Source organism: Gopherus evgoodei, chromosome 8, assembly GCF_007399415.2.
Source record: "Gopherus evgoodei ecotype Sinaloan lineage chromosome 8, rGopEvg1_v1.p, whole genome shotgun sequence".
NCBI lineage: Eukaryota > Metazoa > Chordata > Testudines > Testudinidae > Gopherus > Gopherus evgoodei.
The window spans coordinates 3412844-3428108 of NC_044329.1; the positions used below are offsets into that span (position 1 = coordinate 3412844).

Genomic DNA, 15265 nt, shown 5'->3' on the forward strand with positions numbered 1-15265 from the left:
CATTTACAGCTTTATTGATTTTATTTAATTACTGGCTGAAGGGTGCTCATGAAAATCAGGGACTAACAACACTGCACAGGATCAAGGACAGCACAAAGCTTCCATGCACCACGCTCCTAATCTGAATTATTCCAGCTACTCCCAGATCATAGAATCATAGAATATCAGGGTTGGAAGGGACCTCAGGAGGTCATTTGGTCCAACCCCCTGCTCAAAGCAGGACCAATCCTCACCTAAATCATCCCAGCCAGGGCTTTGTCAAGCCTGACCTTAAAAACCTCAAAGGAAGGAGATTCCACCACCTCCTTAGGTAACCCATTCCACTGATTTCACAGGATTCTGTGGTTGTTGCCAAGTAGAAGTGCGTTGAGCTCTAGCTCACTCTTTGGGGTTTCAAGCTATGGCCCCAATCCAGCAAAGCATTTAAGCATGTGCTTAACTTTAAACCTGTGTTTGTCTGTTACAGGGTGACTGGCCCCTTTTAGGAGGGAGCTGGGTCCACTGCAGCTGTCTCCCAAAGGGGCTTAAGAGAGGGTATCTAGGCCATGGAGAGGGCTAGGAAGGGCCGGTGAGAGCGCAGAAGGAAAGGAGAGGCATACGGGAGCAGCTGGTGAGCACTATGGGGAGTGAGCTCCAGGAGGCAGTGCACTCCCGCTGATGAGCGACAGTGCGGAGAGTTTTAAGTTGTTGGTGCGGACCGGCCAGGTGAGGAATCCTGCTGAGCTGCAGGCAGGCTCATGAGGAGTTCCCTGGGCAAAGGGGAGGAACTGGCTTGGTCCGGGGAAGCCGAGCCTGGAAACAAGAGGGATGATGCTGCAGATGAGATCCCAGGAGCAGGGGTAGGACTCACAGGCAAGGGAGCCTGGGGAGTGGAACACTGTGGGGACCTCTCCTGACTTGGTGGCAGTGGTAGCAAGTTGTTAGTAACTCACAATTGGGTGGCCTGGAGAGTGGAGCCCTGGAACAAGGGCAAAGAAACAGTGAGCAGAGTGGAAACCGGCTCTCGGGTGGGGAACCTGGCAATGATCTCCCTGGAGGGGGCACAGCTAACTGCTGTGACTGTCCCTGTTCTGCTTTGGGGTTTTGAGAGAACAGTTTGATCCTGAGGGTTCTGCAGCTTACTGAACGTGCCCATGAATTAACTCTGCCCAGAGGTGGCTCTTTAAGTTGGACACGGAGAGACTTTATTCCTTTCTAAGGGGGAATGAAGGGGAAACTGAGGCAACTGTCCAGTTTGTTAGTGGGGGGCACTTTGAGGTGGAGGCCCCCCTTTGCTACAAAGTCCCAAAGAACATGAGGCAGGTGCTTAAAGTTCAGAGTTTGCTGAACCTGGGCCTGTGTCACTTCAGCGACACAAGAGTCCAGAAATAGAGGTGAGAAAGTTTTATAAAGAAACCCAAAGGCAAGCGTCTCTCAGCTCCCTTTGGAGTTTTGTGGAGAGTGTGAAATTTGCTTGTGTGAAGGAAAGTGTCACTGGTGTCACTCTCAAAGGGATGAACCCTCCCTGCTGGGCTTACCCTGAATGGCCAGAGTAGGGTCTTGCAGCATTGGTGGGGAGCCAGAATATTCCCCTGGGCCCTGGATCTGCACTGCTACCAGCCCACCCCTGTTCCTGCCCTGCTTCCAGCCCCCTGTACTTTGGGACTGAGAGGGATGCATGCAAAGCGTGCAGATCCCATGCCAGGCTCCTCATGCTGCATCTGGGGCCCTGTGGTACCTGGCTGACTTGGTTTGGTGGTTCCACTTCCATCAGAAAATCAGCCTTCCCACAGGGCTTCTTTGCTGCTAGTCACGCTCTGAGAGGAAGGGCCAGAGGGCTTTTAGCTCTGCAAGTCTGTCAGCTAAAGAGACTGGCCGGCTACTCAGCTCCCTCTGCCCATCTGACTGGTTCCCTCTGCCCACCTCTTTGAGCATCATCCCTCACACAATCTCAGGTAAGTGGTGATAGAATCAGAAAACATTCTCATTGCTGTTGGATGGTGGGCCCTTTAAGTTCTCTTGGAGGCTATGTAAACCTATACTGAAGTGTTGTTAGGAATCCTTGACCTTTAGGGTACGTCTACACTGCAATAAAAACCCCAGGGCACCCTGTCTCAGAGTCCGGGTCAGCTGACTCGGGCTCTTGGGGTTCAGGTTAGAGGGCTAACAGTAACAGCGCAGACGTTTCGGCTAGGGCTGGAGCTGGGGCTCTGGGACCCACCCACCTTGTGGTGTCTCAGATCCTGGGCTCCAGCCAAGCCCAAATGTCTACACTGAAATTTTACTGCCCCTCAGTTTGAGTCCCGAGAACCAAGTCAGCTGACCCATGCTAGCTGCGGCTGTGCTGAGGGTCTTTCATTGCATTGTAGACGTATCCTTAGAGTCTGGCTAAAGATCTAGCTAAGCAGCAGCAGCAGCAACACAGAAGAAGGGATTCCCATACCTGCTGCTGAAGAATGAAAGTGGCTGGGTTGCCTTCTCTCCAGAAGATGCCTGGGGTCTGGGAGAAGAAGGCTTCCTGGACAGCCTCCCAAAAGAGGAAATGGGGTGGGGAGTAGTCCAGCGAGACACCCTGTGAAGGTAAAGGGCCACTGAAACTGGAGGTTGGGTGGGGACAGCGACAGAGGGGAAAGACATGAAGATGACAAGGGGAGGTGGGGCAGAGTCTGCATGGACATGTCACAAGTCGTGCAGACAAAGTTCAGGTGGGAGCTCAGGGCCCGCTGGGAGGCAGAGGGGGCACTAGAGGCTATTTCATGGCACTCACCTGGTTCAAATGGTTCTATCAGAACCGTTGCCTTGACAAGCAGAAGCTGTGGGTGATGGGTTTGAAAACCACATGAACTGGACACCCCCATAAGATTCACTGAGGTGAATGGAGACCAGTGGGTTGACCCAGCCCTTGCCAATTCATCTGCAACGGCTGCAATGCTGAGGGCACAGCATTCCTGCCTGGTTCCCAGAAAGGCGCCCAGCCAGAGCAACCCAGCCCACCAGCATCCCTGGTCCCAGAACTGTGCAGGAGGTGCACTAGGACCCTGGCAGTGCCTCCTTTCCACACTGCCATGTGGCCTTGGGGAAAGAAACTGCAGGCAGGAGTCAGCCAGAGACTGAAGCTGTAGGAGCCGTTTAAGCAGGGACCACCAGACACTGATAATATTTCCTGAGGTTCTGACTGGACTTTCTCTGCTGTGGGCTGGTTGGCTGTTTGCTCCAGACCCCTTCTGCCCAGTCTCCTTCTGTCCCCTCGCCCTGCTTCCTTCCCTCACCTTTTCTGTTAGCTACCCTGGCCTGACTAAACCCCAGCCCCCCACAATAAAAACCATGGCACTAACATGCTGTTTGCCGCCATTAAGCCGATCACTCAGCTTGTATCTTACATTCCTTGCCCCTGTCCGTGGCTGTGTCTGTTTAGACTGTAAGTTCTTTGGGGGAAGGACTGCCTGCCGTTCTGCTTGTACAGCATCTAACACAGTGGGGCCCCAATCCTGGCTGGGCACTTGAGGCACTACTCTGAGCGCATGAGTGATTGATTAAGGGGAATGTTAATTTACTGCTGCCTGTAGATAAAGATACAGAAATTATTTCTCAACACTGACTTCCAAAATGTTTCCCTTGCGTAAAGCTTTTAACTCCCCCTTTCCCTCAACGGTCACTGTCTATATTTAGGTTTCAGAGTGGTACCTGTGTTAGTCTGTATCAGCAAAAACAATGGGGAGTCCTTGTGGCACTTTAGAGACTAACACATTTATTTGGACATAAGTTTTCATGAGCTAAAAACCACTTCATCAGATGCATGGAGAGGAAAATACAGCAGGGAGGTATAAATACACAGCATATGAAAAAATAGGAGTTGCCTTACCAAGTGGGGGGGTCAGTGCTAACAAGCCAATCCTATTAAGGTGGAAATGGGCTATTCTCAACAGTTGACAAGAAAGTTGATTATCAGCAGGGGGAAATTAGTTTTTGTAGTGACCCATCCACTCCCAGTCTTTATTCAGGCCTAATTTGATGGCGTCCAGTTTTCAAATTAATTCCAGTCCTCCAGTTTCACGACAGAATCTGTTTCTGAAGTTTTTTTGTTGAAGAATTGCCACTTTTAAGTCTGTTATTGAGTGTCCAGGGAGATTGAAGTGTTCTCCAACTGGTCTTTGACGTCAGATTTGTGTCCATTTATTCTTTTGTAAAGAGACTGTCCAGTTTGGCCAATGTACATGGCAGAGAGGCATTGCAGGCACATGATGGCATATATCACGTTGGTAGATAAATTTAGTTAAAGATGTGAATTTGATTCTGGGTTCAAATGATCAGTAAAGACACTGCATGAAAGTCAGTCATACTTAATTAACCGTTCTGATGAAGAAGTGATTGGGATTCTCCACTGAGATCCAGCCAGGCTGGGGAATGCCAAGACATTCTCCCAGTCCACACGTGCCCTGTCACCTCTCCCTCCTTATCCCACCCAGCTGCTCTGGCTGTTCTCAGCATGTAGCCGCAGCAGCAGCAGAAGCTAGAGTCTCCCACATTGTGGGTTTCTAGTGGTGGGACCAAAACAACTTGTTCTTTCTGTGAGGCAGCATGCAGCTATTGTGAGACAAGAAAAAGAAATAAACACGTGACACCTGTATGCAGCTAGCACAGACTGTGCATGAAATACATTTTAGAGCTGCAATTAATAGTAGAATATTCACACTAGCAGCAGGCTGTGACACTCAGCATCCACTGCAGATGTGTTTAGATTCCCTCACCCCGCTAAAGAGTGTGGAATTGGAGGTGGCATAGTCTTTTGATTTACATCTCTCTCTCTTATTAATGGTCACGTTAATGACACGTCTGCCTCAAAGAGAGGGCAGAGCTTGCTGTGCAGTCCCCTGTTGATCCAATTGACTACTAAAACTTACCTCTCCAAGTTACATGTAACATACAGCTCTACACGTTCCCCTTCCTGTGTTAGCTGGGCTGTACGAACAATAAGTCAGGGAATCCGTTCTCTGACTGGTTGGAATGAACTCATCCAGTGTATCTAGAGCGCCGATTGAACTAACGAAGGAGTGCTTTGTGCTCCGGTCCATGGAAGCTTTGCCATGGACTTCAATACAGCCAGGACTTCACCCATAACGTGTTAGTGGTAAAGTGCAATCCTACTCCAAGGGAATTTTTTAAAATGGAATTGTGGGCTTCCCTGTTCATTGCTTCTCAGTGGGGTCAGTTTTCAAGCACATTTCCTAACTGTCAGTGCTGTAAGCTCAACCTGGGACCCTAACAGTCAAGTTGGGCTCTTTCCTTCAAATGCATCGTCTCCTGAAAGCAAGTTTCTGCAGGCCAAACTATAGTCATATAATTCTAGTTACACCTATGTGACCCCATTGTGTTAACAAATGGAACTTGGTAAACATCTCTGTCCTTGATGCACAAGAAGGAACAGAAGTCACCTCTTTCTCTCCTAGCTCAGTTGGCTCTGCAGGGCTAACGGGAGTGAAAAGCAGAAAACAATTATTTTTGTCAGCAAAGTAAGCAGACGTGACTCTGAATGCACACAAGGAGCAGTAAGAAGGTGACATTTTTACATAGTCACTTCTCAGAGCACAACCACACTTTAAATTATTCTTGATCCATGTGCATCAAGGTTAGCCAGTCACAACAGTACAACAACATGTGTTGTTCCTGGGGGCATGTTTGGTCTGTGATAGCAGGAAGCAAAGGCTGGAATTAAAAATCATGTCTACGGATGTATTTGTACCAGTTTTGAAAACGCTTGATAAGTGATTTGAAGTAGAGCTGCCTTTCTTTCTGAACCCACAGAGGGAAGACAGGAATCCAAACTCACCTCTAGATATGATACAGAAATGTATATTGTATACATCCCTTGTTCTTATTGCTCTGTCTACAACAGTATATGCGTATGCTTAAGCCCAAAAGAAAAAGTTAGTAACATTCTATGCCCATGGTAAATATTTGTAAGATATAGTGTAGATATTATAATGAGGTAGAGACAGGTAATGTACGTGCACAGTTTTCAAGATATTAGTCACCCGTGAAGTGCTAAAACATTATTACTAAGTAATTAGGGCAATAGATAGAACATGTTAATGAGTCTAGTTGTTCTCTGAAACCAGGTTTATGTTGAATAAGAGCAGAGATCTTTCACCTCATTTTCAATAACTTTACTAAGACCTGATCTAAGTTATTACATTGTTATTTTAGGATGAAACGCTTAAGCCTTCAAAAATAACGTAGGGTCTGATGCAGCAGATCAGTTAAACATGTGCTTATCGTTACGCACGTGAGCAGCTCCACTGACGTCTATGAAACTGCACACATGGTTTTAGGATAAGCATATGCTTTAGTGCTTTGATGGCCTGGGACCCAATTCATCTTCCCCTTCAAGTGAGGATTTCGAACACGAAAAGCAAAGGAAAAGTGTCTAATGCTCGCCCGAGGACTTTATAAAGTTGTCTCATTAAAAACTATAGTACTTATTTAATGTTTCAGAAATTCTCTCCCAAAACTAAAAAATGGTGGGAAAGGGGAAAGTAACGAGAGGTAAACAGGATGGGAGACAAAGAGAAGGGAAAGATGAGTGATCTCATGGGTTCAAGAAGATTTAGAAATGAGTGACATCAGAGACCTGGATTGGTGACCTGCAAAATAGAGCACAAACCTGGATTATAAATGAAGGGGTATGGAGTGGGGACCCCAGAGAGCAAGACGGGAACAAAAGAAGGAATTGCAGCACTCTGAGTCAGAATTCCTTCCTGAGGATTGTCCTGGGATGTTGCAGTGCGGGTCACTCCATACACAGGGCACTGAGGAACAATTGAATTTAGCCTTCAGGATATTAGTTAAGGGAGCATCCCATACAGACATGTCATTTTAGTCAAGGACAGAAGCAAACAAACGCCCCTCATGAGCAAACTCAGACACAATATTTCAATGTTCTTTTCAGTTACACGTACGGAGATCCAATGTCCTGATTTTATAGGGACAGTCCCGATTTTGGGGTCTTTTTCTTATATAGGCTCTATTGCCCCCCACCCCATCCCGACTTTTCACATTTGCTGTCTGGTCACCCTAGTTACACGAAGTTCTTTCTGCAAGTCAAGTGACAAAATAAAACCCCAAGCCACCATCTCAGACCCGGATTTCTCAGGTCTGGGGCTTCAGTTCCAGTTCCTTTCCTGTTAAAATTAGCATCAGGAGACAGTGCTGTGGAGACAGTGCTGTAGTAACAGCAAAAGGAAGTTGGGACCTGAGTTCTAAGGGCCACTCTGGTCATATGAAGAAGCAGCTCTGGCTAGCCGGCTGCCTTGGGAACAACGGCAAATTCTGCACGGCCAGAAGGAAAGCGGCACCAAGTCCTTTGAGTATGGAGTGAAGAAAATGGGGAAAAGGCCTCAATTCAGCAAGGAACTTAAACATGCAGCTAACTTTATGCATGTGAATGGTCCCCTCGATGCCAGTGGGGCTACTGGAAATCCAGCCCACGAAAGGGATCCAGATGGAGAGGAATAACAACAGAGAAAAAGCACAATGTTGTTCTAAGCATGCCCAGCAAACAGCACATTTGTTAATTACTGGAATGTTTTTGTTCTGCAGGTGTCACGTGCTTTGGGCCTGATCCAATTGCCATTAAACTCAATGGAAACACTTCACTGGGAGCTGGCCTGAGCAAATTCTGCTTAAAAATTGATGGTACAGTATGGCCACTGCTGCTTAGATCGACCTTCTCTGTCAGCAACCATGTCAGAAATGTAACATTACAGCGGAGAAGGACACTGTAAATAATTATTAAAAACCGCAGTGACTTCAATGACAACAATCCTGTCAATACATTTTATCACTGAGAGTTTTGGATGAAATTTATATCCTTGAATATTCTATTTATGTGGTTACTTTCCATCTAGTAGCACCGATACATGCAGGGTTTTCATTATATTATTATTAGGGAATTAAGAAGTGCTGAAAGCTGGACCGATGTCGCTGACAGATTATATTTGCCCTGGATTAAATATTTTGCAGTGTCTTGGAAACAAAGTTTTTTTATGAGGCATGTAGGGATTGTTTGATCAGATCTGACCAATGGTCTGTGAAGTTTAGTATCCTATTTCTGACAGTGGCCAGTACAAATGCTTCAGAGGAAGGTGGAAGACATATCAGAGATGTTACTGAGATTTTGCATGAGACTCTGGGTTATTGTGCCTATGCTTTGATTTGCGTGATACGTTTAGCTTTTTAATACTCCTATATGGCTATTTACTTGACACATGAAAAGATAGTAACATGGACAGTGTGTGCCAGTGCTGAAACATATAATCTGTCATAGGAAATATTCCGTATAGCAGAACTTATAATAAGTTTGTTATTGGATCTTCAATAGTTCTACTTACGTTGGGATCAATTGTCTTAGCTGCTATTTTGTCCTCAGTTTTTCTGCTTGAACGACAGCATCCTTCTTTTTTTGCTTTGCTGTTCTGTTTTGTATTCTGATGTGTGTGGGACTTGGAGGTATTCTGTACACAGAGTGCTTCAAACCGTACAGCGCGTGCCAGTGTATCAACATCCCTTGGCACCAGATCTCCTCCCCTGGTGTAAGTGGCCGGGTTGGGTACATGGAGCTGGGCAATTGGGGAAGAAAAGGGGAGCATTGCCTCTGCTGCTCTATCTCTGCTCCCCACAGACTATTGGACGCCTCTCTACAGTTGCTCTGCAGACACTGGGCTCTGTGGTTGTGGAGCAGGGTGGCAGGGTACTAGCCGCCCTTTGCTAGCTTGTCCCTCCAGGAATCTGCAGAGAATTGCTTTAGTGCACCACACCATGAAATACCCACCCTGGGAGTGGAGGGAGCAGGAGCAGTTCTCCCTTAGGAAAGACGCACACATGCTGTTTGCTGAGCTCAGTGAATCAGGGTAGCGTCCTCTATCAGAATTGAAACATTTCATCGGAATGCAGATTAGAAAAGGCCCTTTGGAATAATAATAAATAACTATCATAGCAAAAATGAGTTACAGCAGCACCTTCAGGCCCCACAGGATCAGAGCCCTATTGTGCTATGATATATGTTTCATTGGGCTCGTCTCTATAAACTAGACCTTTGTGCAATTTTCCTTCCAATGTTAAATGTCATCTCTCAGGGTACAATGAAGTCTTTAATCAAAACAAATTCCATCTAAAGATCTCCCACCGTTGCGTAGTTACTTGCTGAAATTTTCACTGAGGATGAATGTGGTCGGCTTGCTGGCAGGCATCCCCATTACAGAAAAGGCGGGTTTTTTAGTTTAAATCCTATGCGCCAGACCCTCGGCTGGCACAAACCAGCAGAGCTCCACTGAAGTAATATAAATCAGGACGAACTACGATATGTTTTTTAAAGGGGCCAGGGAAGTCAACAGAGTTCTGCTGATTTACACCAGATCTGAGCCTGCAACTCTGCGCACTTAGCAAACAATGGGCTGATTCACCGCTGCGTTACTCCAGCTTTGCAATGGTCTCAATCAGATTTGGAGTTACGCAGGCCTAAAACAGGACTAATGCAGCAGTGAACCGGACCCATAACCTCCCTTGCAAAGATATGTTGGCTTTTTGACATTGAAAGTAAGCAATCCAATGCAAAGGAGGCTTTATACCATAGAAACAGCCTCTTTCCCCATTCTCATACTTTTGTTTCTAATATAAGGGTGTTTTGTCCATTTGATAGCTACTTCATAAAATAACTATTCATCTTCACATTTTTGCCAGGGTCAGATCATACCCTCTTCTTAAAAACTGATGACCTGGTATGGATTCATGTTTCTATCTAACGCCTGATAAAACATTGTTCAGCTCCTCTTCCTGATGTCCACATTATCTCTGATCTCGTCCATGGCAAATACAAACTGTTATGAAAGCACAAGTTCCTGTAAATACATGGAGATTTGTTGACTGGGAACAGGTGGTAGAATAGGAGATTGTGGAATCTCCTGTCACTGAAGGTTTTTAAGAACAGGTTAGACAAATCTGTCAGGAATGGCCTAGTTCAGGGGTTCCCAAACATGGTTCACGGCTTGTTCAGGGTAAGTCCCTGGCAGGCCGCACTGCTTCCCGCAGCTCCCATTGGCCAGGAAGAGCAAATTGTGCCTGCTGGGAGCTGCGAGCGGCCATACCTGCGGACGCTCAGGTAAACAAAGCATCTTGAGGCCCACCAGGGGCTTACCCTGAACAAGCCGTAAATCAAGTTTGGGAACCCCTGTCTAGTTATTATGTAATTCTGCCTTGAGTGCAGGGACTGTACTAGATGGCATCTTGAGGTCTCTTTCAGTCCTATGATTCTAGGATGAAATTCAATAAAGGACAAATGCACAGTACCCCACTTAGGGAGGAACAATCAGTTGCACACATACAAACTGGACAATGACTGCCTAGGAAGGAGTATGGCAGAAAGGGATCTGGGGGTCATTGTGGACTGCAAGCTAAATATGAATCAACTGTGTAACACTACTGCAAAAAAAAAAAAAAAAGCAAACATTATTCTGGGATGGATTAGCAGGAGTGTTGTAAGCAAAATGCGAGAAGTACACCTCTACCCCAATATAATGTAACCCGATATAACACGAATTCGGCTATAACACAGTAAAGCAGTGCTCCGGGGGTGTAGGGCTGCACACTCCGGTGGATCAAAGCTAGTTCGATATAACATGGTTTCACCTATAACACGGTAAGATTTTTGGGCTCCCGAGGATATTGAGGTAAAAGTGTAATTCTTCTGCTTGACTTCATGCTTATAAGGCCTCAACTGGAGTATTCATCCAGTTCTGGGCGTCACATTTCAGGAACGAGGTGGAGAAATTGGAGAAAGTTCAGAGAAGAGCAACAAAAATGATTAAGGGTCTAGAAAACATGAACTATGAGAGAAGATGGAAAAAACTGGGTTTGTTTAGTCTGGAAAAGAGAAGACTGAGAGGGAACATGATGATACCAGTTTTCAAGAACATAAAAGGTTGTTATAAGGAGGCAGAAATATTGTTCTCTTTAACCTCTGAAGATAGGACAAGAAGCAATGGGTGTAAATTGCAGCAAGGGTGACTGAGGTTGGACATTAGGAAAAACTTCCTACCTGTCAGGGTGGTTAAGCACTGGAATAAATTGCCTAGGGAGGTTGTGGAATCTCCATCAATGGAGCTTTTAAGAACAGGTTAGACAAACATCTGTCAGGGATGGTCTAGATAAGTGCAGGCGACTGGATGAGATGACCTCCCGGAGTCCCTTCCAGTCCTACAATTCTACCAGCAAGGCATCAGCAAATGAGGCAGAGCTCCAGGTTCTTCCATGAGTGCTTGCTACATGGACATTGTTTGTTGGAACATTCCTGGGAGGCAGTGCTCGTGTCCCCATTTTTACATCTGGGAAACTGAGGCACAGAGCAACTCATCCGAGGTCACACAGGGAGTCTGTGGCACAGCAGGGACTTACGGTCATGTCTTCTGGGTCCCAGGCTTGTGCTCCAACTACTGCACCATCCTTCTGCTCTATCTGCCTCTAGACCGGGGGTGCTGGAACAGTTAGTATAGTGGGGGGCTGAAAGCCATTACACCAAACTGTAAACCCTGTGTTTAATGGTAATCACTTCAAGCCAGGGGGTGCAGCAGCACCCCCTGCACCCTAGGTCCAGCACCTATGCTCTAGACAGGTGCCTAATCTGCTTAGATGCTTTTGAAAATCCCACTGTAGTCCATGTCTACAAGCCCCTAAATACCTTTGAAAATCTGACCTTAAGGGAAAATTTCTCAAGGGATTCACTTGTTTGCTTCCCTCTCAATAATGCAGACCTAGGGCCCAGCCATGCAAACATTTGCTCACATGAGTAACTTTAACCATGGGAGTAGTCTCATCAGACTTGTTAGGAATAAAGTTACTTACATGTGTTTGCAGGATTGGTCCCTAACACGAGTAACCTAACTCACGGAAGTTGTTACAATGCATGCAATAGGACTACTCCCATCTGTACAGCTACTGATGTGCATAAGTAGTTGTAGGATCGGCCCTTAGCAACAAAAAAATTCGCCTTTAGAAGTGATTTGCGTACTATAATAAGAGAGCTTGTGATGGACTTCATGCATCTATTATCAGGGCTCTGCTTTATGCAAAGACAGCCATGCATTGTGCATTGTATAACGAATTTCAGAAAACACAGCTTCTTACTGTTGCTAGTTATTTTGGGGTTCATTCTCTGGCTGATATATGTAAATATCTTCCATTAGCATTGATGGCAATTGCGCACGCCAAGCAAGGGGAGAATAGAGCTTTCTGTCTCTGGAATGTTGTCTTATAATAGAAAAAGTCATTACAATTATTTTTTAAAATTGCCTTTGTGGGGCCCGTTATATTGGATACTGCTGACGGACTTCTCCCTGAATATTTCCTTGATGTAGTTACTTTCGTCCCTTTAACTGTCACAACTTTGCTCAATGTCCTTTTATATTTGTGAGCATCGTAGTCATAAAAAGGGGCTTGATACTGCTAGGGGTTGGTTGCTGTGGTCTCAGCTCAGCAAAACATTTAAGGGCATGCTTAACAGTAAGTGTACGCAGTCCCATTGAAATCTGTGGGACTATTTATGCGCTTAACGTTAAATATGTCCTTAAGTGCTTTGCTTGAGGTTAAGCATGTGCTTATTCCTGGCTGGACTGGGGCCAGGATGCACAGTACCTTTCAGTGTTGAGCCCAAAGAGAGGAGTAAACAAACACAGTCATGCTTGTAGAGACATTCTAGAAAAATCTCTCTTCATATTCATTGCCAAAGGATTACAGTGAGTATCTGAAGAGACCCTCACATTGAGGCATCTATTCATTGATTTCAGACGTTTGGTAAACCATTATGTCAGGCAGGTATTTTAATTCTAAATTGGCTCACTGCCTATGAAAGGAATTGGTGCTATCAGTCTAGTCCTTGGAAGACTGAACAGACAAGTGAAGACTGAAAGGGTGCGTAGCTTAAGCTTCAGCCCTAGAACTAGTCTCTCTGGAATGGAGACCGCGGGGCAATGCTGAAACCTGCACAGGATTATCTGCTCTGTGGTAGATAAGCAGAGGATTTCAATCTTCAGAGCTATTAGTCCTTATTTGCACTAATTTCTTGTCCATATTGCACCAAGGGGTTTTATTAACAGAATGGACCTGATATGATGGTTTACACTGGCACAAAACCAGTGTCACACAGTGGAGCATCAGGCCCTACATTTATCGATATGTACATAGATGTATACATGAATAGTCATGTGCATATTGTATATACATGCCTCCAGCAGATAAATCTAGTGATAGACAGGGCCAACTCCTCAGCTAGTCTAACTCAGCATCGCTCCATTGACTTCAGAGATAATATTATTGACTTGAATGGAACTATGTCGAGTTACACCCACTGAAGATCAGGTTTAGTATATTTAAATTTGAGGTAAGGTAAGCACCTCAGCTCTTCATGCCAAATATTCTGTAGTTATCTTGATATACTCAGATTTTTGTAAACAAGACATATTTTTGAAAATTTTGCTTCAATATGTTTATTGTAAGGGACCCTATACGTTGTCCCATTCTTGCCTCATCAGAGTTTTGGATGCCAGGGGGTAAAATTTTCAAAAGCACTTCAGTGACTACCCTTATGTCCTACTGAAAGTCAATGGGTCTGATTTTCAAAGGCATTTAGGTGTCTAAAGATGCAGATAGATGCCTAATGGAATTTTCAAGTGTCAAACCAGGTTAGGTGCCTTTTAATGGAAGGCATGTAGGGGAATTTTGAAAATCACCTATCTGCATCTTTAGGCAACTAAATGCTTTTGAAAATCAGACCCAGAGAGACTGATGCTCCTAAATCACTTAGACATATGTGAAAAATTGTATCTGGTCTCATCATGCTAAGTAGTTATAATAACATCCTAACTCTTCAAATGACAACATTTGGACCACAGCACAGATAGTCTCAGACAAACTGAAATATATATCTTAAACAGCAATAATGGTTTTTTATAATTTAAATATTGTATTTTAAAAAACACCTGCATAATATGTTGCCTTAACGTATTCTTACAAATTCAAAAGAAATATGGCCCTGCAAACTGGAGAGAAACGACACTTATAAGCAGCAATAAATGTTAACTGTAATGTAAAGTAACATATTGGTATCCATGTTTTATGACCATGGCAAACAAATTGAATATGGTTACAAATAGCAGATGAAGGAGCCCATCGTATACCCCTGTATGTACTAAAGAGAAGGGGTGGGCTTTTTGCTTTGATAAAAGCACTCATAAAGGTCACTAATGCACATTAGCTTCTAATTCTTTTCATAGTTCTATTTAACAAATCAGGTCTAGACAGACAGAGGGAAGTGTGCTTAGTTCGAGCGTATCATATCCCTTCTGAAAGCCTACTCCCTAAAACAAAAGAACCTGTTAGAACCTGACAGTGGGAGTTTTCATTAACAAGCATTAGAATGGTCTCCTCGTAGAGAATCAACCTTTTGCTGAATATGAATAGCCAGTGAAAAAAGGGTTTTTTCTTATTTTCCGAATGAAATTGAAATGTATAGCAGGAATCACTTTTATCCGATTTTATAACCTTGATCAGAATACGCCACCCACCAACAGCAGTATCTATCTGAATTGCCCAGTATAGCATCTGTTAGACATCTTGTATGATGGCAGTTAGGTCAGATTTCTGTAGATTTCTTTGATAAAACCAGGTTTGAGCCTCCATTCCTTCTGCACACCAAACCACCAGTGACCGATGTGGAAGTTTTGGATAGACAAGGAATGCAGTGTTGGGCCCTCAGCTAGTAGCTGGTTTGAGTAGACATTGCTGTAACAGGACCAGAAGTACTGGGTTAATGGGATTTAACAACACATGCAGTTTCCCCCTTCCTTTCAACACTCTTACTCAGAAGCAGTCTAAAATGAGAGAGAAAATGGCTCACGTACCCCATGACGATGCTCAAAGTAAGCGAGCTTGGATTTAGTTAAAACAAAGAAGCGCACTTTAAAGTTGGAGGGAGAGGTCCTTCTCTTCTGCTGGGATTTTTTGATCAGCTGCTCTTCCAGGAGAACGCAATTATTCATTGTTCGGCAGTGCACTGTTCTCTTCCAGGACCCAGTACACCGGTCCCAGACCTGCCGCACACCCAGCACAAGTCCAGGAAAGAGTAACAAGAAGGAGGGTAGTTGATTTTTTCACAAAAAAAGGTGTTCAAAAGGCAGCGTAGGTGCTTCGGGCCTTATCTTTCCATCTGTCATCTAGGCAGCTTTGTAAAGCTTCCTTTCTG

At 44.8% G+C, this 15265-nt stretch overlaps 1 protein-coding gene across 1 annotated transcript in view; it reads right to left on the bottom strand.

The window, feature by feature from the left end:
- The window catches only part of ITK (IL2 inducible T cell kinase), a 44360-nt gene extending 29227 nt beyond the window's left edge, over window positions 1-15133 (bottom strand). Inside the window, exon 1 of the mRNA XM_030573230.1 lies at window positions 14925-15133. Coding sequence (XP_030429090.1) covers window positions 14925-15062 — 138 coding nt within the window. The 5' untranslated portion in view covers window positions 15063-15133. The remainder of the gene's footprint in view (window positions 1-14924) is intronic.
- Window positions 15134-15265: the final 132 nt, after the last annotated feature.